General features: G+C 39.2%; 1 protein-coding gene across 2 annotated transcripts; it reads left to right on the top strand.

Annotated features, from left to right (window-relative positions):
• Positions 1-797: 797 nt before the first annotated feature.
• Positions 798-22,424, top strand: rgl3a (ral guanine nucleotide dissociation stimulator-like 3a). 2 transcript variants are annotated; one of them, XM_056409917.1, is made up of 18 exons: positions 798-866; positions 2,622-2,885; positions 7,023-7,312; positions 10,332-10,376; positions 10,563-10,732; positions 10,838-11,001; positions 12,632-12,949; positions 13,044-13,147; positions 13,608-13,692; positions 15,248-15,298; positions 15,886-15,972; positions 16,079-16,111; positions 16,221-16,342; positions 16,541-16,636; positions 16,917-17,046; positions 17,628-17,897; positions 18,980-19,103; positions 20,084-20,229. In XM_056409917.1, the coding sequence occupies exons 2-18, from the start codon at positions 2,700-2,702 to the stop codon at positions 20,227-20,229; spliced, it is 2,421 nt and encodes an 806-aa protein (XP_056265892.1). In that variant the 5' UTR covers positions 798-866; positions 2,622-2,699. The 2 variants fall into 2 exon arrangements, with proteins under 2 accessions (XP_056265892.1, XP_056265891.1); XM_056409916.1 differs by lacking the exons at positions 798-866; positions 2,622-2,885 and adding an exon at positions 5,857-6,051 and having other exon boundaries at positions 18,980-19,094; positions 20,076-22,424.
• The last annotated feature ends 1,285 nt before the right edge of the window (positions 22,425-23,709 follow it).

Here is a 23,709-nt window from a genome sequence, read left to right as displayed (position 1 = left end):
GTGTTAATTTTTTTGCCTGTGGGCAAAACAGGTGTAACTTGTGCTGTAATAAACAAAATGTCAGAGTCTCTAAATGAGGTTATCTGTCTTCTATTGTCTCGCTGTGATTGTGGATATTTTTAACAAATAAAAGCTCTTTGACTGATCATTATTTAGATAATTTAGTACTAATTTATGTTTTGGCTTCTAGTGTTTTTGAACTTAAGTGAATTTCCACGACACTTACTCCTCACACATTGGTGTTACTCATCAGATGTCATCGCCTTAGTGTGGAGTACTTTTTATTTCCATATTGTTTCCTTTGAATGAGATGTTGTGCTCTTTTCACAAAAAATAGTACACTTTAAAATGTTTAAAATGGCCTATTTATTATTGTAACTCACATTGTTATGTTTAATTTGATCGTAAGCTTTATTTCTATTTGTTGTTGTCATTATCTTACTGCTTTTCCCAAAACACCACTGCCTCACAACTGCCCCCACATTTGGGGGCTGTGGGGCTTAAGGTGTTTGCATTCATACAACACATTATTTAAATTAAATCAAAGTTTTGGTTCCACAGACAGAAATGAACTTTCCTTCATGTTGGACAACAAATATCCATAATACGTCTTTATGTGTTTATCTGTAGAAAGAGATTATATGTATTTGGTATGTTTTTTTTGTCTTTTTAGCCGATCAACCAATTGGTGAGAGGGGGCGTGGCTACGCGTCCGGGCTGCAGCAGATTGTGAATGGCCGCCAGCGGCGTGCGCGAGCGCCACCGGGCCTCCGAATCAACGCGTCTCGCAGGGCTACGGGGTTTTTGAACTGTCACGTGTGTGTAGGTGCACCGTGTCCGAACAGCGCACTGTGACCCACCAACAGGTAAGACACGTTCAAGCCCAAGAAAGATCACCAGCAAACTCTCTGACGTCATCAGCATTTAGCCTTAATTTATAGACGATTCCGCATTTCTGTCCACAGACATCATCCAGGTGTGTACTTCCGGGTTTGTATTAACAGGAAATTCAATTGGAACATACCAAAGAGAGACAGCATGTTGGCCGGGAAGGTTTTAGTTCTTCCTCATATTTAAGATTTTTTTTTTTTTTTAAGTTATTCCTAAATTCATAATAGTCCGGAATTAAGTTTGCATGATATATTTAATATTTAAATGATCTGAGGTGTTCAGTGGCCGGGGCAGGTTTAGTTCTTCCTCATATTTAAGAAATATTATTTATTTAAATGTATTCCTAAATTCATAATGGTCATGAAATAAGATTGCATGATACATTTAATATTTAAATGATCTGATGTGTTCTAAAACTAAGTGCTATTGAGGTGTAGAGTGGCCGGGGCAGGTTTAGTTCTTCCTCATATTTAAGAAATATTATTTATATAAAGTTATTCCTAAATTCATAATAGTCAGGAATGAAGTTTGCATGATATATTTAATATTTAAATGATCTGATGTGTTTTAAAACTGAGTGCTATTGAGGTGTTCAGTGACCTTTTGTCAGTGTCAGGTTGAGTAACACGCTGAATTGGAGAGCTTATGCATCACTCTGAGGTGAAGATTAAACTAGCTTTATTCTAATGAGAAGTCAAGTGCAGTGTAATGATGGCAAGGGGAAATTACATAAAAGTGGGACATAATTATACATCACAGTGTTACAGCCAACTGGGAAAGAGGCCAGTCCACCACTCACAGAGCATCCTCCTCCGCCCACAAACACAGAGAACAATCATCCCTCAGTCGAGAGTCTGCTCTGATCTATTCCACGCTGTCTCTCATGGATATTGTTACTGGGTTTCGCAGCTCTAGTCGTAATCTTCATCAGGATTCAGGCTTGTGGTGAAGTATGTTTTTTTTGTCGGATATTCGGGTTGTATTTGTATTTAAAGTGTCTTTTGAATGATGGCCAGCATTTTATCGAGGAGGCTGTCGAAGAAATCTTCTCAATAGCTACCGTTGTTTTTTTAACTGTAAACGTAACTGAATGTGGATTTTATATATATATATATATACATATATGTGTGTATATATATAGAAATATATTTATATGTGTGTATATATATATATGTGTGTGTATATATATTTATATATATATATAAATATGTGTATGTACCGGTATATATATATATATATAAAATCCATATTGATATTTTCATTGATTGTTCTCATTGTGGTCATTTTGAAGTCAAATGACAAATAATAATCATATAAATACAGTAAATATAATTATCATTGTCATCCTTGTACGAAATTATGTTCTAAAAGTATGTGCTATAAAGTTGTTTATCTAGGGTTTCTCAATTTAGACAAAAAAATACTCTTTATATGTCATTTAGAGTTTTTTTTATGTGCCCTTTTTGTTAAGAAGGAATTCACTGATTCGAGATCATTAAGTGTGACGTACTCCTGATGAATTCAGTTAAACTAAACCCTGTTCCCTGTCCCAGATTGAGAAATCAAATCTTAAAATTGTTATGTTTCTTTTCAACTACAACAACATAATACAACTAACACAGTTTATTAGGACTCATCTGGCCACTTCTTTGATGGCTGTAACGCACAAAACTGCAAGAAAACGTGCCTGTGAGTAACCGCGTCTAAAAGCCTCCACGCTCTCTCCACAGGCGAGGCGCCCGGCGTGGGAGAGCTCCGACGAGTCGTGCGTGTGCGTGGGCCGGCGAGCGTGACGCACGCAGCGGAAGATGAGGACTGTTCCTGTGTTCGGAGGCGGCGTCGGAGGAGAGTCCCGCGGCCTCCGCAGCCGAGTGGGCAGGATGAAGAAGCTGCTGTGGCTCAGGCCGAGTCACTGCATGGACGTCCACATGCACACGGAGCTCGGCGTGTGGCTGACCGGCTTCCAGCTGTTGGACGCCGACGGACAGTACGAGGTGAGCGGGAATAAAAACACACATTTGCTCCTTACCTGCAGTTTGAAGAGTCCTCAAACCCCACTTCGTCCACAACTCTCACCTGACATCTGTTTATGCATGGCAATAATATGTCGACGCACGTTGTCCGCCATGTGAATATCAGTTTTTTTGTCCAAGCTCTTGCAACGAACGTGGCTTTATCACTGAAACATGAAGATATTATTGAGATATTCCACCAAAAACAAGGAGGTGATATTGTGATATGACCTTAAACGTTACCTGGGAATTTGAGTATCACAATGTATGGCTGCATGAGGCTATTTGGTTGTTATAGTTTTTAAAAAAAGACCCACTTACAGTTCTGTCAACATGACCACACACACACACACACACACACACACACACACACACACACACTTAGGCTACAATTAATTCACAATTCCTTGTTTATTAAATTATTTACAGATTAACTAAAAATCTCCATATCATCTCTTTTACTTTCACAAAACTAGAACCAGCAAAGACACTCGTGATTATTTTGATGACAGATTATTTTCAAAATAATAGTTTAATCTATGAATCGCGTGCTGGGGATTCTTTTTGCCACTTTCTTATTTAAAATGACAATTTTCAATCAATTAAGAATCCCGATTATTCATCAGCAAAATAACACAAGTGTGTTTGTGAAGTAATCGTGAAGAACGCCACCATCCCATCTCCCATGAACCTTTGGTTGTTGTTTTAATTGATTGGCACTGGTGGTGATTTTTAATTGACTCCTTCTTAGATTATAATAACTGTAAATTATTAACTGCATCCATTGACCTCCATGTCAGTCCTTATTGATTTATGAGGTGGAGCGGGTCACCTGCTGACTCATACGCACACCTGTGACTTGACAGCTTTCATACACTCAGACATGAACACTGTGGTTCCATTGCAGCTCTAAATGGTTTCACTCATGATTTCCAGACTTCCTCCACACCGACAGACTGACACAGAATATACCGACAGGAACACGCTATACTTCCCGGAGAGCGTGTGCTGGGAATTTCCAGCTAAAATGATCCTTTTAGTCATGATCGGAATTTTTTTTTCAGCATCAACTTTGTATGCATGCTTTCCCCATTTTTGCTCGCCATGTCACCCATTCATGTGTAATGGGAACTAATTGGGATATCTCCCGGTGCTTTCTCTGCTCTTTTGTTCAGAGACGCTGGGTGGTCTGAGCAAATGTGCCAGATTTTTAGTTCAGAGGGACTCATTAGAGAAACAAAAAGCTCATTATTTTCTCTGGGCTGGAATGGTGACATGCAGCTTCCAGCTGGGCGGTACCATTGTGGTACCAGCCTACTGGTGGTACCACGATGTGTTGCTGCATCTCAATTTGCCTGTGGATGTCATGAAATTCCACTTTTTCAGCACTGAAAGCTCTTAATTTGTCCTCATTCTTGTAGTTCCTGCATGTCATGTAGAAGTCAGTGTTTTTGGAGCAGAGCTGTTGGATGTGCGTCATCACCCCGCCCCTGATACCACGGGCAGGAATGTAAGCCGCCGTCAAAAACTGTCCCGACTGGATTCTTGCGCTGCTGCAAGTTTACTGTTCCTCGCACGCTGGTCTAAATATATTTCCTTCTGCATTTTCCATTTTCTTTGTAAAATGATCAGAGGAGTTTTATAGTTTTTTTTAATTTATAATGAGCCTGCTCTGTATCCAGACGGAGAGCTTGAGAACACTTTGTCTTATTAATTGTTTCTGGTTCGGACACCAGTTTTATCAGGATTGTCTTTGCCAAAACACACTAGCGCGTCTTACAACTGAACTTTCTAAATTCTTTCACAATTAGATTACTCAACATAAAAAAAGACACAATAAACTGTAGTTTCAACCACGAACTGAAAACTGAATTAGTTACTGTAGATCTATAGGGACGGGGCTGCAACGTACTTATTTATGCATCAATTTATATTCTGAATGGGGCTGATTGTTCATGAATTTGTTGTTCATACATGTGAATGACCTCTCGTGGGTTTTCTTTAAAATGGTAATCTGTATAGCCAGAATGAAAAGAACACAATTAATTCAATCCGAATCCCATAAACCAAAGAAAATATACACTGCCGGTTAAACGTTTGCGGTCACCCTGCACAAACGCTTGTTCCACTGTCACTCAGAGGACAGAATATGTATCTGTCGTGTATTTGTGGTGTTTTTAGGTTTTAGAAAGTCCTCTTTACAAATATATTTTGTATAATTTTAATTTGAATATTTACTGCTATTCTTAAAACATCACATAATAAATACATATCAGATGTACAAAATATAGACAAACAAATCATTGTTTCAAACAATTCAAACCCACCACTGAGTAGACTGCAGAGGGCCCAACACATTTAAAGCCTAATTGCATTGGGTCAATTATGCTTATTAAAAAATAATAATAGTTGTAACAGTTTTCTCCTCATGGCACGTAACAATGTGGGGACTTTGACTAAACACAGTTTTATTCAAGTAATTATTTTTCATCTTTTTGGGACCAAAACTATTACAAATGTAAATAATAAATGTAGTGTCTGAATTATACACTTGTTGTCTTTACAATGTTGTCATCATTGAAGGAAAGAACAAACATCAACATTACCAGGTGTGTTCAAACGTTTGACAGGCAGTGTACATTTACTTAGCCATTATTTAAATTATATTATTTACAGCTAAGCTCTCGTGTTACTGTAGCGGTCATATTTTGCTGATTCCACTTGTACTTGACTCATTCAGCCAGTGCAAACGAGTGCCAGGGGTCACAGCCGGGAACGGCAGAAAGTTAGCTGATCCGGGACCAGTGGGAGACGGACCGTATCCTCATTGGTCAGTAGCGTTGGCCACGCCCATCTCTTCCTCTTTAGCCCCGCCCACTGAACCAAGGCTCCCCCCCTGAGTCTCAGACTGGTCCATCCACTGTCACTCCGTCGGCGTGAGACGGCCGAACACGATTCAACTCTGTCGCGCCGCGGTTTCATTTATTCTCATAAAATGGAAGACATAACTCCGACGAGCAGCCGCAGGACGGCGGTAACTCCTTGACTTCCTCCCGCGCTGCGACCAAAACAAAAAAGGACTTTACAGACACGAGACTTTGGGATTTCTCTCGCAGAGACGAACATGAGAAAATGTCACTTATCGATGGTATGTCCAAAGAAATGCATAAACGAGTTGGAATAAGTCAACGCGCAGGTCGTCTGCGCAATGCCATTATGTCTAACATGTGTATTTATTTAATGTGCATGTGTTGCGAGCTATCTCGTTTCATCTGAGCTTCTGTCACGTGACATACGTTGTTCTTAAACAATTTATGTTTATTTTTGTTGTTGCATGGACAAGTAATTGACTCCAGTGTCTGGCTGTGACGTCACCTTCTTTCATTCTTTTTATTGTGACGATTAAAAAAAGCACTCACTTAGTGCTGCAGCTATGATTTTGATGTTGTTTATTACCACTCCAAATATTATCAAATGGAGGTTTTTTTATTTTTTATTCTCAGATCACATGAGTAAAAGTCAAATGTATCGATGTCTATTTTGTAAAATACAGCGTAAAAACAATAAGATGTATCAAGAAAAACACTATAGATAATGCTGGGGCAATTATTCTGAAATGATTGTCATGTGACTATGAGTCACATTAATGACCCAATTATGAGTTGGTGAAACCTGGGATGTTGTTGTTGTTGTTCTCTACAGTTTTTCTAACATGTAATGTGTGTGTGTGGGGGGGAGACTTATGACTGTTGATCTTCTAGACGGGCACAAAGTATATATTTGACAAAGAAAATACGGTGTCATTGTCCCCAGGTGTCAGGCACAGGTCACAAGCAGAATATCAAGAATTAAGTTAATTGACAATTAGTTTTAAAGACAAAACGTAGTCTAAAGAGTTTTCTTTATTTGTCATTGTGTTTTTTTTAGATATGTTTCAGTAATAGTTAAGCAGCCGCTGTCAGAAACGTAACTTTCTTTTTATATGTTTCTCTCAAGTTCAGTAAATTATCTGTTATCTCCCATGTCGTAAAGAAAAAGGAACAAAATCGAAGGCTGTATAGCGTATTTGAGATATTATTCCACCCAGAATCTTGATGACCTTGCTTTTCTCTCCTGCAGGATCCAGTGCAGGAGTGGGGGGAGGAGGAGGAGGACGGGGCCGTGTTCGGAATCACGCTGCACCGGGAGCCCGTCACGCCGAGCGCCGACACGCCGGAGCTGCCGACGGCCTTCAGCTTCGTGCAGTACCACACGGTGAAGGTGCGCAGGCTGAAGGCCGGCACCCTGGAGCGCCTCGTCGCCCACCTGCTGGACGCCGAGCACCAGGAGCCCGACTACGTCCGAGTCTTCCTCTGCACCTACAGGGCCTTCACCGCCGCCGGCAGCCTCGTCGAGCTGCTGTTCCAGAGGTGAGAACCCGTCCGCGCCAAAGCTCTGCAGACGTTTGTTGAAATGAGACAATATAGAAAGTTATTTTTTTTTTAAACGCATAAAGTTCTTCAGAGGTCTTTATGCTGTTTAACTCGGATATTCACGGTTTTGTTTGTGTGTGTGTGTGTGTGTGTGTGTGTGTGTGTGTGTGTGTGTGTGTGTGTGTGTGTGTGTGTGTGTGTGTGTGTGTGTGTGTGTGTGTGTGTGTGTGTGTGTGTGTGTGTGTGTGTGTGTGTGTGTGTGTGTGTGTGTGTGTGTGTGTGTGTGTGTGTGTGTGACTAAACCTACTCACTTTTGAAAAGTTAAAATCATACAATCAACATTTTTACTTCAGACTTAAGGTCCAGATAGTACACAACATTAAAATAGAATAAAATACATTAAACAATCACAAGTAAAATACATACAACTACTAATGCTTTATAAATAGACAGCTGTACCAATTTCTCCACAGCTGGGACTGGTATTGTGGAATACTAAACGTTATGTTTGATAAAACCATTATTATTTAATTTTCGGAGTCATCAACCCGGCAGATAAATTCATACATAATATTTCTTAAAACAGCTTAGATCCTTTCTGCTCATAAAATTAGTTTTCTTGTGTTTCTGTCCCCTTACATGTCTGAACTAGACAATACTGAATTCATAAAGTTTATGCACTTCACTCCAGTCTCAAGATTTTAAAGTGAGAATTTGCATTATCAGAGTGAAAAGTTTCCGACGCCAGGTTTTACAAGCCGCCGGTCGCATACCTACATTTTTCTACGAACGCGGCTATTGAACACCGGCTTGATGTCGCCTCAGCTATTCAGAAAGCTGAGCCCTCGCTAAGCTCTCCAGGTTTCTATGACTGTTGTGTTCTCGTCACCAACCAAACAAAGCAGTTGGGAGCTTCGTGCCATTCTAACGTGGTCATGGCCACACCCTCCACGCCCTGCACGCCATGCTCAGGTGATCCTTCGTCCAACTGAAGCTCTGTCACCTGAAACTCTTGAGATTTTAATTTCAATCATATGTAGATAGGAACGCATTAAAATACATTTAAGGGTGCGACACTGAACGCCCCGTTGGGTTTTTAATGCGAGGACATGACGGGTCCTTGCGGCTCACCTTTGCTGAATGAGCTGAAAGTGACCGCCCGTGTGAAAGTTGATGTATTATTTGTCAAACAGTCGCCCTCATATCTGAGGTGCTGGTGGCAACAGATTTCCTGTGAGGTCAGGGCAACCTGGGAACAGCTGTTCCTCTTTTTGCCTGTAAGGATTTTGTAGAATAGATGATGTCACATTTTGTGGCATTAACTTGAAAATAATCCGCTCTTAAATAAATAAATGTACTTTATATTGTTTTGATCTTTTGTGTCATGTTTTGATGCAGAAAAGAGAATTACCAGGTTATATATATATATTATATATATATAATATATTATATATATACTGTATATATAATATATATATATTATATATATATATTATATATATCATAATAAAAATATATATTATATATATATATACACTACCGTTCAAAAGTTTGGGGTCACTTAGAAATGTCTTTATTTTTCAAAGAAAAGCACTGTTTTTTCAATAGAGATAACATTAATCAAAAATACACACTATACATTGTTAATGTGGTAAATGACTATTCTAGGTGGAAACGTCTGGTTTCTAATGAAATATCTCCAGAGGTGTATAGAGGCCCATTTCCATCAACTATCACTCCAGTGTTCTAATGGTACATTGTGTTTGCTAATCGCCTTAGAAGACTAATATCTGATTAGAAAACCCTTGTGCAATTATGTTAGCACAGCTGAAAACAGTTATGCTGGTGATATAAGCTATACAACTGGCCTTCCTTTGAGCTTGAAGTTTAAGAACGAAATTAATATTTCAAATATTAATCGTTATTTCTAACCTTGTCAATGTCTTGACTATATTTTCTATTCAATTTTCAATTCATTTGATAAATATAAGTGAGTTTTCATGGAAGACACGAAATTGTCTGGATGACCCCAAACTTTTGAACGGCAGTGTATATATATATAAAACCTGGTAATTCTCTTTCCTGCATCAAAACATGACACAAAAGATCAGAACAATAATAAATACATTCTTTATATACAGGACTGTCTCAGAAAATTAGAATATTGTGATGAAGTTCTTTATTTTCTGTAATGTCTGGATTCATTACAAATCAACTGAAATATTGCAAGCCTTTTATTCTGATTTATTGCTGATACAGCTTAAGAAAACTCAAATATCCTATCTCTAAATATTAGAATATCATGAAAAAGTATACTAGTAGGGTATTAAACAAATCACTTGAATTGTCTAATTAACTCGAAACACCTGCAAGGGTTTCCTGAGCCTTGACAAACACTCAGCTGTTATAAATCTTTTTTTACTTGGTCTGAGGAAATATTAAAATTTTATGAGATAGGATTTTAGAGTTTTCTTAAGCTGTAAGCCATAATCAGCAATATTAAAAGAATAAACAATATTTCAGTTGATTTGTAATGAATCCAGAATGCATGACATTTTTGTTTTTTTAATTGCATTACAGAAAATAAAGAACTTTATCACAATATTCTAATTTTCTGAGACAGTCCTGTATATACACAATATTAGCAGGAGATGGTTCACACTGAAGTATGCGCAAGTGACGGCGTGGGGTCTCAAGCGTAGGAAATAACAGGTGTTATTTAAAATGACTATCTTTTGGAAATCAATTTACTTTCTTGCTTTAAAAACATTACAGCGATCTGATTGACCTTGAAAGTCGTTGTGTGTGTGTGTGTGAGATTGAACTATGACGCGGGTGTTGCAGGACATTTCCACAGGATGAACCGCCTCTTCTAGAGGACCAACCCTGGGACATGTGTTGTTTTACAGGATGACGTCTATCACCACTAAGTCCACATGGTAGTTCCTCCATGTGATGATTATCATTGAAATGTCTCTCTGCTCATTTTGTTTACCTTGTTTCTTTGGTTCCACAGAGACGACTCGCTCGCCAACCTGGATAAAACAGTCCGCCTTCGCAGGTGAGTGTGGACGCTCCTCGGTGTTAATTTGGATTTTCCCATCAGTTTGTGATGGAGTAAAATCTCATCGTCCCACAAATCACGAGACTTTGCTATTTAATTTATTAATTAATCTGAATAGAGGATGAACCTGAACATGGAGAGGGCTGCCGCGCTGTATTTAAACTCTTATTTCATGTCCCTCAGCGCCTTGCTCCCGGTGATCCGGCTGTGGCTGGAGGAATACGGCGACGACTTCCACGAGCCGCCTCAGCATCCGGCCCTCCGGCTGCTGTGCGTCCACTTGCGGCGTCGCCTCTGCTTCAGGCGCTTGGCTCAGACCGCCGAGAGCCTCCTCAAGAGGCTCCAGGAACGAGGTGCAGAGGAGGAGCATGACGGGGTTTTGATGATGGGTTGTAGATCGATATCAAATCCAGTTTCGTGGTCATTTACGAATGTTTTTTGTTGTTTTTGTTGGATAGATTGCAGCCGGTCTTTGTCGCAGCGCAAGGACGACGAATCCCCGCAGTGGGGGAGCAGAGAGCAGGAGGACAGCGGAGAGACGTCCACGAAGGAGGAGGACAAATGCAACTTCATGGACTTCGCCGTGAGCGAAGTGGCGGAGCAGCTGACCCGGTTGGACGCCGTAAGTTTTCCTTATTATCGAGCGTCTCAAAGTTAACGTCTTGTGTTGGTGTGGGTCAGAATTACGCGAGGGCAAAGGGCAAAACTGCACCTAAGAAATATAATGTTGCCCCTGATATCACGAGGAGAGGGGCAAAAAAAATCCCCCTCGGAATTTCGATAATTTAATAGCGTTTTATTTTTGTTCATTGTTTTGTCTGTCTTAGGCAGGTACCCCAAAAATAAATCAATAAATATACATTTTAATTATAAAAAACTAAGAAATAAATTGTAATTGTTAATAGTTGTTTAAAAGATGCCATAATAATAAATAACGACAAAGAAATAAGAATAAAATTCAATATGATTGTCTGATTTATGTTTTCGGTTTTTTTACACTACCGTTCAAAAGTTTGGGGTCACTTAGAAATGTCTTTATTTTTCAAAGAAAAGCACTGTTTTTTCAATAAAGATAACATTAATCAAAAATACACACTATACATTGTTAATGTGGTAAATGACTATTCTAGGTGGAAGTGTCTGGTTTCTAATGAAATATCTCCATAGGTGTATAGAGGCCCATTTCCATCAACGATCACTCCAGTGTTCTAATGGTACATTGTGTTTGCTAATCGCCTTAGAAGACTAATATCTGATTAGAAAACCCTTGTGCAATTATGCTAGCACAGCTGAAAACAGTTATGCTGGTGATATAAGCTATACAACTGGCCTTCCTTTGAGCTTGAAGTTTGAAGAACAAAATTAATACTTCAAATATTAATCATTATTTCCAACCTTGTCAATGTCTTGACTATATTTTCTATTCAATTTTCAATTCATTTGATAAATAAAAGTCAGTTTTCATGGAAGACACGAAATTGTCTGGATGACCCCAAACTTTTGAACGGTAGTGTATCTCAGAAAATTAGAATATTGTGATGAAGTTCTTTATTTTCAACTGAAATATTGCAAGCCTTTTATTCTTTTAATATTGCTGATTATGGCTTACAGCTTAAGAAAACTCAAATATCCTAGCTCTAAATATTAGAATATCATGAAAAAGTATACTAGTAGGGTATTAAACAAATCACTTGAATTGTCTAATTAACTCGACACACCTGCAAGGGTTTCCTGAGCCTTGACAAACACTCAGCTGTTATAAATCTTTTTACTTGGTCTGAGGAAATATTAAAATTTTATGAGATAGGATTTTAGAGTTTTCTCATAATCAGCAATATTAAAAGAATAAAAATATTTCAGTTGATTTGTAATGAATCCAGAATGCATGACATTTTTGTTTTTTAAATTGCATTACAGAAAATAAAGAACTTTATCACAATATTCTAATTTTCTGAGACAGTCCTGTATATATTTTTTTATTCTAAGAAAACATTTTGAATGTGTAGACTACTGCCTAATAGTCTTATTATTGGCATTTTTATGACAATTGCTCTTATACTGTAAGCCTAAATAAGTATATTTATTATTTTTGACTAACGGTTAAATGTTATATCAAAAGTTTTCAAAAGTTGCCCCCCATTTCTTTTTAAATGCCCCTGGATTTCAGTCAGTGGGGGGAAACTGCCCCTGAAAGGATATGTAAGTTTCCTCCCCTCACATCCTGTCTCCTTGGTCTTCGTCCGTCCCTCCAGGATCTGTTTGTCCGCCTGGAGCCCTTCCACTGTCTGGGCTGCGTCTGGTCCCAACGCGACAAGAAGGAAAACCGCAACCTGGCGCCCAGCGTGCGCGCCACCATCTCCCAGTTCAACGCCGTCACCAACCGCGTCATCAGCTCGCTCCTCTGCCCGTCCTCGCCGCCCCCCGGCCCTTCCACGTCCTCTCCGGCGCCGTCGCCCGCCTCCCTCTCCACCTTCCTGTCCCCGTCCGCCGCTCCGAGCTCGCCCCGCTGCTGTCACACCAGCCCCGGCCACCGGGCGCTCATCATCGAGGGCTGGATCGCCATCGCTCAGGTCGGGGGGTCAAAGCGAGCTTCGAATTTTTTAGCGGATCATTAAATGCAGAAACGTGACTGTATTTTTTTTCTTGTGTGTTTTCTCTCTGCAGGAGTGCAGACAGCTGAAGAACTTCTCCTCTTTGAGGGCCATCCTCTCCGCCCTGCAGTCCATCTCCGTGTATCGCCTCAAGAAGACCTGGGCTGCCGTGAGCAGGTCAGCAAATGGTCACAACACACCAGAACGTAGAAAACAGAGTTCAGTGAACTACACTCTTAACTTTCCTTCGTACAAAAAAACTTAACGGGTGGTTATTTTTTTTTTTTTTTTTTAACTCACTATTTTATTTTGTTTTCAACAACATAACAATATGTATTTTCATACAGTCTCTTTCTTTGTCAAATTCTCCAGTTGTATGTCTTGGTACACGTGATATTCAGGTTTAGTGTACAACACACAAACAACAACAAACATCAGATGGTGCTCACTCCACGAAGAAAAAAAGAAGAGGGGGGGGAAAAAGATAATAATGAATAGATTGCATACAAAAATAATTAAATACAAATAATAATGAACGGGTGATTTGAAGAAGGAAAATCAATTCCATCGTTTCTCTGGTTCGAGCTCGCAGCCTCGTGTCAACGCGTCTTAACGGATGTTCTTTGTTTGCTTTCAGGGAAAGTATGAACGCCTTCGACCAGCTGAGCGAGACCTTCCCCGATGAGAACTGTGTGCTGACCAGCAGAGAGATCCTGGTGGAGGTAACTGCGCGTTTATTTGAAGTAAACACGTACTCGAGGTGATGGGGACTGGTGGTTCTGACCGATTTTTAATAAAGAAAAGATCGCTGCACTTATTATAAGCGCCCCGGATGTATTCAGTCGCGTGGGTGGAAGGGTGCTTGTCCCTGATTGGTTAATTCACTCCAGTGCAAACTACTGAATGCACCGCAGAAGGAGAAGAAGAGGTTGTGTTTGTTCTGGCACTCGGCCTGTTTGTCCCTTGAGCTGTAATTATACGAGAGCTGAAACAATTAGCTGATGGTCACGCAACAGAAAATAGGGGCATCTATTGTGATTTATTAATTAGTGGTTTAATAGCTTCTCCAATCTGAGGATTTCCTGCCTTTCTCTGTTTAAAAAATATATATATATATATATATATATGTGTGTATATATACATTATATATATGTATGTATATATACATTATATACAGGACTGTCTCAGAAAATTAGAATATTGTGATAAAGTTCTTTATTTTCTGTAATGCAATTAAAAAAACAAAAATGTCATGCATTCTGGATTCATTACAAATCAACTGAAATATTGCAAGCCTTTTATTCTTTTAATATTGCTGATTAAGAAAACTCTAAAATCCTATCTCATAAAATTTTAATATTTCCTCAGACCAAGTAAAAAAAAGATTTATAACAGCTGAGTGTTTGTCAAGGCTCAGGAAACCCTTGCAGGTGTTGTTAATTAGACAATTCAAGTGATTTGTTTAATACCCTACTAGTATACTTTTTCATGATATTCTAATATTTAGAGATAGGATATTTGAGTTTTCTTCATAATCAGCAATAAATCAGAATAAAAGGCTTGCAATATTTCAGTTGATTTGTAATGAATCCAGAATGCATTTTTTGTTTTTTAATTGCATTACAGAAAATAAAGAACTTCATTATATGTGTATATATATGTGTGTGTGTATATATATATATAAATGTATATATCTACATATGTGTATATATATATATATTGGTGTTTATAATATATGTGTATATATATAAATGTATAAATAAGTATATATATATAAATGTGTATATATATATATATACATATGTGTGTATGTATATATGTGTGTGTATATATATTTGAAGATGTCACCTTTCATCAGGTTGGAATTTATTAAGTGTGAACATGTAAATCAAATTATTGCCTACAAATGGTCTGTATGAAAACATTGTTAATGTAATGTCCTATTAACGGTCTAATCTCAAATCCTTTTTAATCACAGTATCACATTAATGTTCGGTCTCCTGCCGTTGTGTGTTTTTCCGTCGCTGGGAGGAACAGTTGATAAGAATGTGGACTTAGCACTTTTATCAGTAGCCACGTCTCTATAGAGGGATGGGAAGGTCATTGTTTGCAGCAGACACAATACAATTAAAACTAAAAGTTTGTTTTGTAATGACCCGTTACTGCAGAGACACCCAGCAACAACCCGAAGAAGGAATTAGCCGTCATCTCGTATTAATTAGAGTTATTGTGATTCATCCAAGTTGACAATGGCGTGTCGTCTGTTTTTCCCCGCAGGATGAGACTCATCCAGACGGCAGCGACACCCCGGGCTCCGTGTCCAGGACTGTAAGAGAAATCATCATCATTTTGTTTGGAAATATCATTTCTGCATTTTCAAGTCTCGAACGCGGAAATAAAAAATGAATGTCCCGGCTATAAAACTCGATAATGAAAGGCAGACTTCCCTAAAAGTCACATGTTTTAATGTTCTCAAATAGAAACCAGAATTCCAGTTCCCTTTCCCCCTGTTGATACGCAACTCTTACGCAAGTTCAGGGCGTGAACGCTGACGTGTGTGTGCCGTGTTTCTCACAGTTTGGTAGTTGTACAGGCCGGCTGGCTGTTTGCTAAATGTTTTATACCCTCCAATTCACTCTGTTTAAATAGTGATGGAGATTGTGTCTTCCGGTTTTCTGTGTACATTTCAGTTACAGTAGAGGCTTTTATTTTGACATGACAAAATAGTGAGCTCATATTCTGCTCAGGGTATCTTCCTTCATGCTAGTTTTCTATTAAAACAACATTAAAGTTGTAATAATGAGATATTCTCACCTTTTTTCAAATATGATACATATAAATTAGTATTTTTTTAATGTGCAGGTCCATAGTGGTAATCAAAAATGTTAAAATCTGTCTTGATTTTGTGCCCTCAGAGCTTCAGCAGCGGCGTGGTGCCGTACCTGGGCACCTACCTGACGGTCCTCACCATGCTGGATACGGCTCTGACGGACACTGTGGCGGTGAGGTACACACTCCACCCCAAAACCCTGCTGTGGTTTTGAGTCTGGTCTGTTTTGTGTTTCACGGCGCCATGTGTGTAACACGGCTCCTTCCTTCTCCACACAGGGCGGACTCATCAACTTTGAGAAGCGCAGACGGGTAGGTGCTGCCCCCTAGTGGCGGTTTTGCACGAGTGCCCAATCGGTAAGATATTTCTCTGTTCTATGATTTTAATCTGCTTTCTGTTGTATTTATTTTCCTCTCGTAGGAGTTTGAGATTCTCTCTCAGATCCGGCAGCTGCAGGCTTCGTGCTCCCGCTACAGCCTCCCGGTGAATTCTCACATCGCCGCCTGGCTGCAGACGCACACACTGCTCACCGACCAGGAGAGGTGAGGCCATAGAGACGTAGGGTGGGACTAAAACGAGACGTTCACATTCTAATCGCAGCAGTGGGGATGGTTCAGAGAGGACAAGTGTATGTGTGCTGTTGCTATTGTTGACATCAACAACCAAATAGACAGCGGAGCAGCACGAAGCATGGGGGGACTTTTATGTTTCCTCAATGTTTCATCATCTGTCTTCTGAAGCTACGAGCTGTCTCGTGACCTTGAGCCTCCCGTCGACCCGTGTCCCAGCTCTCCCAACCCATGGAGCAGTCGTCTGCTGGCGAAGAAACTTGCCACGTAAGTTTAAATTAAAAACCTCTCACAACATCTAGGACCACCTCCAGCCTGTAACGTATCACCACCGCTCTGATTTGAATTAGTAAAGGTAAGATGAATGTAAATGTTTGTGATCTGCAGCCAAATAAACATAAACAGTAAAGAGACGCATGAGCCAGATTACATTTTTAAAGTCATGGCTCCCATATCTTTATCTTGCAACACTTCTAAAAATGGGTTAAAATAGTTTTTTCTGAGGAAAAGGTAGAGATCTAAACTGTGTGTGTGTGTGTGTGTGCAGGTTGCGACCGGGCTACGACAACTCCCTGAGGAAGACCAACCCCGACCAGATCAGTGTGTCGTCTTCCGGCTCCAGCAGCTCCGAGATGGAGGACCTCCCGGCCCCCCAGCCCCTCAGACTCAAGCTCAAGGTGCTCTATCGCCGCCGCGTATGGAGGTCACCGGGGTCGTCGTAGTTTAGAAAACATAAAACAACATTTCACGTGAATTATCTACTCTAAATCTGGGAAATTGTTTTAAGACTGGGACATAACACACCAAAATGAGTGAGAGATGCAGCAGAGGAACCTTTGTTCCTCAGATGACCTCTAACCCCTCCAGCCAGCCTACAGGAGGCTATATTATATATTTGAATCATACCATTTGCCGTTATTTAACCCTCTTGTCGCCTTCGGGTCAATTTGACCCGATTCAATGTTTAATGTCGGTGTTCTTTCGGGAGTCAACAAACAAACATAAAGTACCTCACACTTAATCTTGGAAAACAATATTAATTCTAATAATTTTCTGGAGATTTTAATAGCTGGGGTCATATTGACCTCAAGGGTAAAATATGTTAGTAAATATAAAGGTAACAGGAGGGTTAAACATTGAATCGGGTCAAATTGACCCGAAGGCAACACAAGGGTTAAAGTGATACATTTGACCCAGAAGTTTCCACCGTATTCATGTGTTCTCCTCCGTCTCTCTCTTTCTTCCCCTCCTCCCTCAGTCCTTCTCGGGCTCTCTCCATGACGTCGCAGTGGACTTCTCCTCCGGCTCCTCCTCCTCCTCTTCCTCTCCCAGTCTCTCCAGCTCCTCGTGCAGCTCCTCCCACCCGGACCTCAGCTCCTCCTCCTTGGTCCTGAGTCCCGAGTCGTGCTCGTCCGGCGGCTCCTCTCGGGCCGGGCTGCCCGTCTACAACCGGCAGATGGCCGACTCGTGTATCATCCGGGTCAGCGTGGAGTCCGTGAGCAACGGGAGCGTCTACAAGAGCATCCTGGTGAGAACAACTGGGTTGTTTTTTTAGGAAAATAGAAGAATAAAAAGAAATTGGAAAAGACGGAAGAAGAGAAAGGAGACGGTAAAAAATATCTGCAACGATTTTTTTTTTCTGTGGCATTTGCAAAAAGGCTGCTATGATGTCATCGGCCCAATATTTAAAGAATGACATCATTATCAATTAAGACTGCAACTACCAATTTTATTTCATCTTAAAATAATGACCACGATTTTCAATGCAAGGAACCAGAAATATTTCACAAATCATACACAATTCTCTTGAGTAAATTAATAATTAGTCTAAACTCTTTCTGAAATAGGAAAATAGAAGAATAAAACAAAACGAAAAGATGGAAGAATGCCTCATTATGTGGAAAGATGTTAATTTATTTCAAAATAACACCAAGAATTTGTTTTCTGTGGCCTTTGCAAAAAAGCTGCTATGATATCATCAGCCCAATATTCATGAAAGATCCCTTAAAGACGACATTATCTACTAAGACCGCAACTAACAGTTTATTTTAAATGTTAAACAATTTATTTAAATCTTAAAATTAATGAGCATGATTTTCAATGCAAGTAACCAGAGTGTTAAAATGTTTCACAATTCATACAGAATTCTACATAGTAAATGAATAATTGGTCTAAACTCTTTCTGAAATAGGAAAATATAAGAATAAAACTAAATGAAAAGACGGAAGAATGCCTCATTATGTGGAAAGATGTTAATTTATTTAAAAATAACACCAACGATTTGTGTCATCAGCCCAATATTTATTAATGATCACTTAAAGACGACAACTAAAGTTTATTTTAAATATTAAACAATTTATTTAAATCTTAAAAATAATAACCATGATTTTCAATGCAAGAAACCAGAGTCTTAAAATGTTTCACAAATTAATAATTATCCAAAATGTTGTATTTACTTTCTCACATTTTAAATAATAAATAATCCCTATTAATAGCCGGAATAGCCACAAGCATCTTCTATCCATCTAAATAAAACTTTACAGTGTAGGTGGTGGTCACGTTGATATTTGGACTCGTCGTATTTTGACGGATCTGTCTGCTTCCTGTCAGCTGACCAGTCAGGACCACACGCGGCAGGTGATCGAGAGAGCGCTCGAGAAACACAACATGGAGGATTTCAGCTGCCAGAATTTCAACCTCTGCCAGATGCTCGACAACGGAAAAGGTGAATTTAGTTTTCCTCCTCGGGCTTTTTCTCGAGCCTGTTTTACACGTCAGCCTCATTATGTCATTATTTCTCGAGCATGTTTTACACGCTACTAATCAGTGTAACGGATCCCCGTATATGAAACTTGTAAAAAAAGTGGCATGAAACTTACTCTTGACTCTTTTATTTTCTTTCTTTTGGTGGCGATACATTAATTAAACTGGTGAACTATCACCACCAGCCTCATCAAGTCTATTAAACACTTAAACTTTGTGTAAAAGCGCATCCGTCCGTGATGAGATACGTAGCCGTACCGTCAAATTCGCATTCAAACGCAAAAAAAATTTGAGATTTCTTTTAACTTTTCAAAATAAAGGTCAAATTTATCTATGAAGAGAGGAAGTGGGTTAAAACCTCTATAAATTATTCAAACAATACAATATCAAAAGGCAAAAAATTAAAATCAATACGGCAAATACAAAACAGGCAATCAAACAATAAACCTTCCATGGAGTTATTTACACACGATTAACTCTAAATGTTTACTTTTCTGTTTTTATACACAACAGGTTTCTTTTGTCCGTTTTATGATTTAAATACAAGACCAGCGAACGAAATGTAGAAGTTAAAGATGTATGAACAAAGCTGCCAGTCGAGTGGCATCGATCTTCTGCTTCCTTTTTATACTGAAGAAAGAAAATCTACCTTTTTTATATGTACGGATTTCAACTGGCTAAATGTAATATTGCATTAAACGCATGAATGGTGAATGTCGGGAAATCAAAAAGCAGCTCTTTCACCGACACTTTGAAAAACCAAATAATGCAAATCAGCTGCAAGACGTGTTGAGCTGAACTTTAAAAGATGGGAAAAAACTCTTGATGTATATTTCCGTTGCTTTCAACAACGCCGTTATCTTTTCTAAATCTATTTGAAATGCCGACATTATCTCAAAATGGCCCATTTTCTCAAATTCTGTAATCTCTCCGCCTCCCCCAGATCTTCAGCTCCCGACAAAGCCAACATATTCTACGCCATGTGCACCTCCGCCAACTACGACTTTGTGCTGCGTCGGCGCTGGAAGAGCCACGGGAGGCGCCTGGGCTCCTCCTCCAGCCCCGGAGCGCCGCTCAAGGGCCGCCACTCCAAGTGACGAGCGTCGCGTTCCGTGGCTGAACGTTAGGAGTTCATAGAGAAGACGAAAAGGGGCGGCGTGGGGGGGGGGCGGTGCTCATCTAGCAAGCACCACACCCCTCCCCCCCCCTCTTTTGCGATGACTCATCGCCCCGAGATTGTCTCCGCGCGGCAGATGTGAGCCGCTCTGAGATGAGAGACTCGCGAGGAGCTGGAGGTTAATCCTGAGGAGTTCACGGGCTGTTTGAAGAGTATGATTCGAGAAGAGAGAGAACCAAGAAGACACTGAGAAAGGAAGAAGGAAAAGGAATTTGTTCTCCATCTCAAGATCGACATCTTTTGGATAAATGCACCGGCATTCACTCGGGTCGACCGGGATGAGGATGGAAAGGTTCATTTGTCGTTATTCGACAGGAAACGGGCTGCGGGACTCGGATCTGGGACTTTTCCTTCGGCCTGTATGGCCAAATGACTCCCTGACTCTTAACCACGCGAAGCAGAGCGAGTCAGAAGGAGTCAGAAGGAGTCAGAAGGAGTCAGAAGGAGTCAGAAGGAGTCACAGTGTCGGTTGATGAGTCGACATTTTAGACACGCACACAGAAGAGCAACGAGACGCCCTTGAATTGTGTGTGTGTGTGTGTGTGTGTGTGTGTGTGTGTGTGTGTGTGTGTGTGTGTGTGTGTGTGTGTGTGTGTGTGTGTGTGTGTGTGTGTGTGTGTGTGTGTGTGTGTGTGTGTGTGTGTGTGTGTGTGTCTGTCACAGTTTGGACTCCCGTTATTTGAGTTTCCATTCGTCTGTAATAAGTATTCAATCGTCTTCTCGTTGAGGATTTACATGTTTTATTGTAACAATGTATATTTTAGAAACTTAAATTATTAAATGCATTTCAGTATTGAGCGTCGAGAGCTTAAGGGGCGTGAGCAAAATGTTTTTTTGTTTTATTTTTGTTTTCTCTCGCCAGTCTCCAGCGCTAAACTTGTAGTTATAAAGTGGACTTATAAACAAATGTATCTCATTAACTCAACTCCGGTTTGCATTATTTGGAATGAAGAAAGGACTCTGGACTGAGGGTGTGAAGAGGAGTTGTGTTGCCGACCTATAGAAGTGTCTCTGGTGTGTTTTCCTCTAGTGATGAAGACTGTGCTTCAGGTGCACTCTGTCATCCTGAATAACAACAGACCTTCTCCAGGGAGGCTGAGGATCATCTTCAGCTGAAGGGTCAAGCAAGTGAAAACGAAGAGTTTCATATCCGATCATCTCAGTGATGTTTAGTCCTTTCCCCAAAAAACTCTTTAAGTATTATAAAGTGACAACTTGTTTTGAAGGTAAAAAAAGATTTTAGAGTTGTTGTTGTTGTGCATCTCTGTGGCTCGTTAGCTGCAAAAAATACAACGTATGATTTAGGAGGAGTGGACAGAGCGATCTCCTGTGTGTGTGTGTGTGTGTGTGTGTGTGTGTGTGTGTGTGTGTGTGTGTGTGTGTGTGTGTGTGTGTGTGTGTGTGTGTGTGTGTGTGTGTGTGTGTGTGTGTGTGTGTGTGTGTGTGTGTGTGTGTGTGTGTGTGTGTGTGTGACTGTACGCGAGTTGTAATTGAAGCCTAAATGTCTTTGTTCTCATATTTTCTCTCCGACATTCTTTATCAGCACTTAATGTGTATAATTATTATTAATGTACACCAATAAAGCAAATGTACTATTTTTCAAAGTGTTTTATTTTTTTTCCATCACGAGAATGGGCCTCCGACGTTATGTTTCCATGTCGTCCGTCCCGTTCGCGGACGTGTGATCTCTCAGGGGCACCTGGGGGGAGTTTCTTCGCTTTTGGCATGAAAATCTACTTTGATGTTTTGATTTTAGTGGTTTAAAAGTCACCGTGACCTCACAAAAACCTCCTTTTGGCAATAACAAATTTCACAAAAATTACTTGTCAGATAATATTTTATCTGAAAAATGTCAACATCATAGCAAAACCATCATCATAATCTTGATTCTGGCCATTATGTAATGCCTTGACTTGAAGACAGAAGGGGAAAAGTGCACATGTACGCGTGTTCTATCAAAATCTTTATTGGCCGAGCATCTGAACACATGAAATTCAGAATTTCACTCTTGTTGAACTTACGCACTGCTTGATATTTAGCTGAAAAAGAAGCCAAGTCGTATCAATTAGTGTTGTATATCCTCTTGTATCATGGATTAAAATTATTTTAAATTCATTCAAAGTCTTCACTACTTTGAGTCTGGACAGACGTGGATGTAAACTTTTTTTATTGATTTTTAATATGTATATATCATTTGTCAACATACATTTTACACAATGTATATACAATATAAAGACATCTTTATGTACATAATGTATATAATCATCCAGTCTATGTATATCCATTTAGTATTTATATATTTGCATTATTTGTATTGTCTACAACTTATAGAACACTTACTTTGCATTTACTTATTTATTGTTGGTCATTGGTATACAGGACTGTCTCAGAAAATTAGAATATTGTGATAAAGTTCTTTATTTTCTGTAATGCAATTAAAAAAACAAAAATGTCATGCATTCTGGATTCATTACAAATCAACTGAAATATTGCAAGCCTTTTATTCTTTTAATATTGCTGATTATGGTTTACAGCTTAAGAAAACTCTAAAATCCTATCTCATAAAATTTGAATATTTCCTCAGACCAAGTAAAAAAAGATTTATAACAGCAAAACAAAATCAAACATTTGAAAATGTGTTTCCAGGTGTTTCGAGTTAATTAGACGATTCAAGTGATTTGTTTAATACCCTACTAGTATACTTTTTCATGATATTCTAATATTTAGAGATAGGATATTTGAGTTTTCTTAAGCTGTAAGCCATAATCAGCAATATTAAAAGAATAAAAGGCTTGCAATATTTCAGTTGATTTGTAATGAATCCAGAATGCATGACATTTTTGTTTTTTTAATTGCATTACAGAAAATAAAGAACTTTATCACAATATTCTAATTTTCTGAGACAGTCCTGTATATATATTTATATTTATATTTATTTATATATATTTATATTTATTTATATATATATAATTTTAATGTTTATTTCTTTTCTCGCTACATATGTACTTAACAATTATTTTTATTCTTTAACTTTATCTTTCCAGCTTTGTTGTCCCTAACTAGTATTTATGTTTTAAATGAGACACAATCCTTGTACGTGGAATCATATTTGGCCAATAAACCTGATTCCGGTTATTGTATTGCTTATGATTTAGGAAAGGCAGATGCTAGTATTTGGGCTGTTGGTTCACTGTTATAGTGAATATAAAATGTCGGCTTCAGTTTATACATTATTATTTGTAATATTTAAATGAGCTCTGCTTTGTATACAGTAGATTGTCCAGAGATTGACATTTAATGAAACTGTAACTGAACTCTGGATAAACACGGATCACATCTGACCACCAGGGGGCGCCAAACACCATCGCTTTGAATATTTCGTCTCGCTCTGCTCACAGTT

The sequence above is a fragment of the Pseudoliparis swirei genome, chromosome 24 (assembly GCF_029220125.1).
Source record: "Pseudoliparis swirei isolate HS2019 ecotype Mariana Trench chromosome 24, NWPU_hadal_v1, whole genome shotgun sequence".
Taxonomy (NCBI): Eukaryota; Metazoa; Chordata; class Actinopteri; order Perciformes; family Liparidae; genus Pseudoliparis; species Pseudoliparis swirei.
This window is presented reverse-complemented; position numbering and strand designations above follow the sequence as displayed.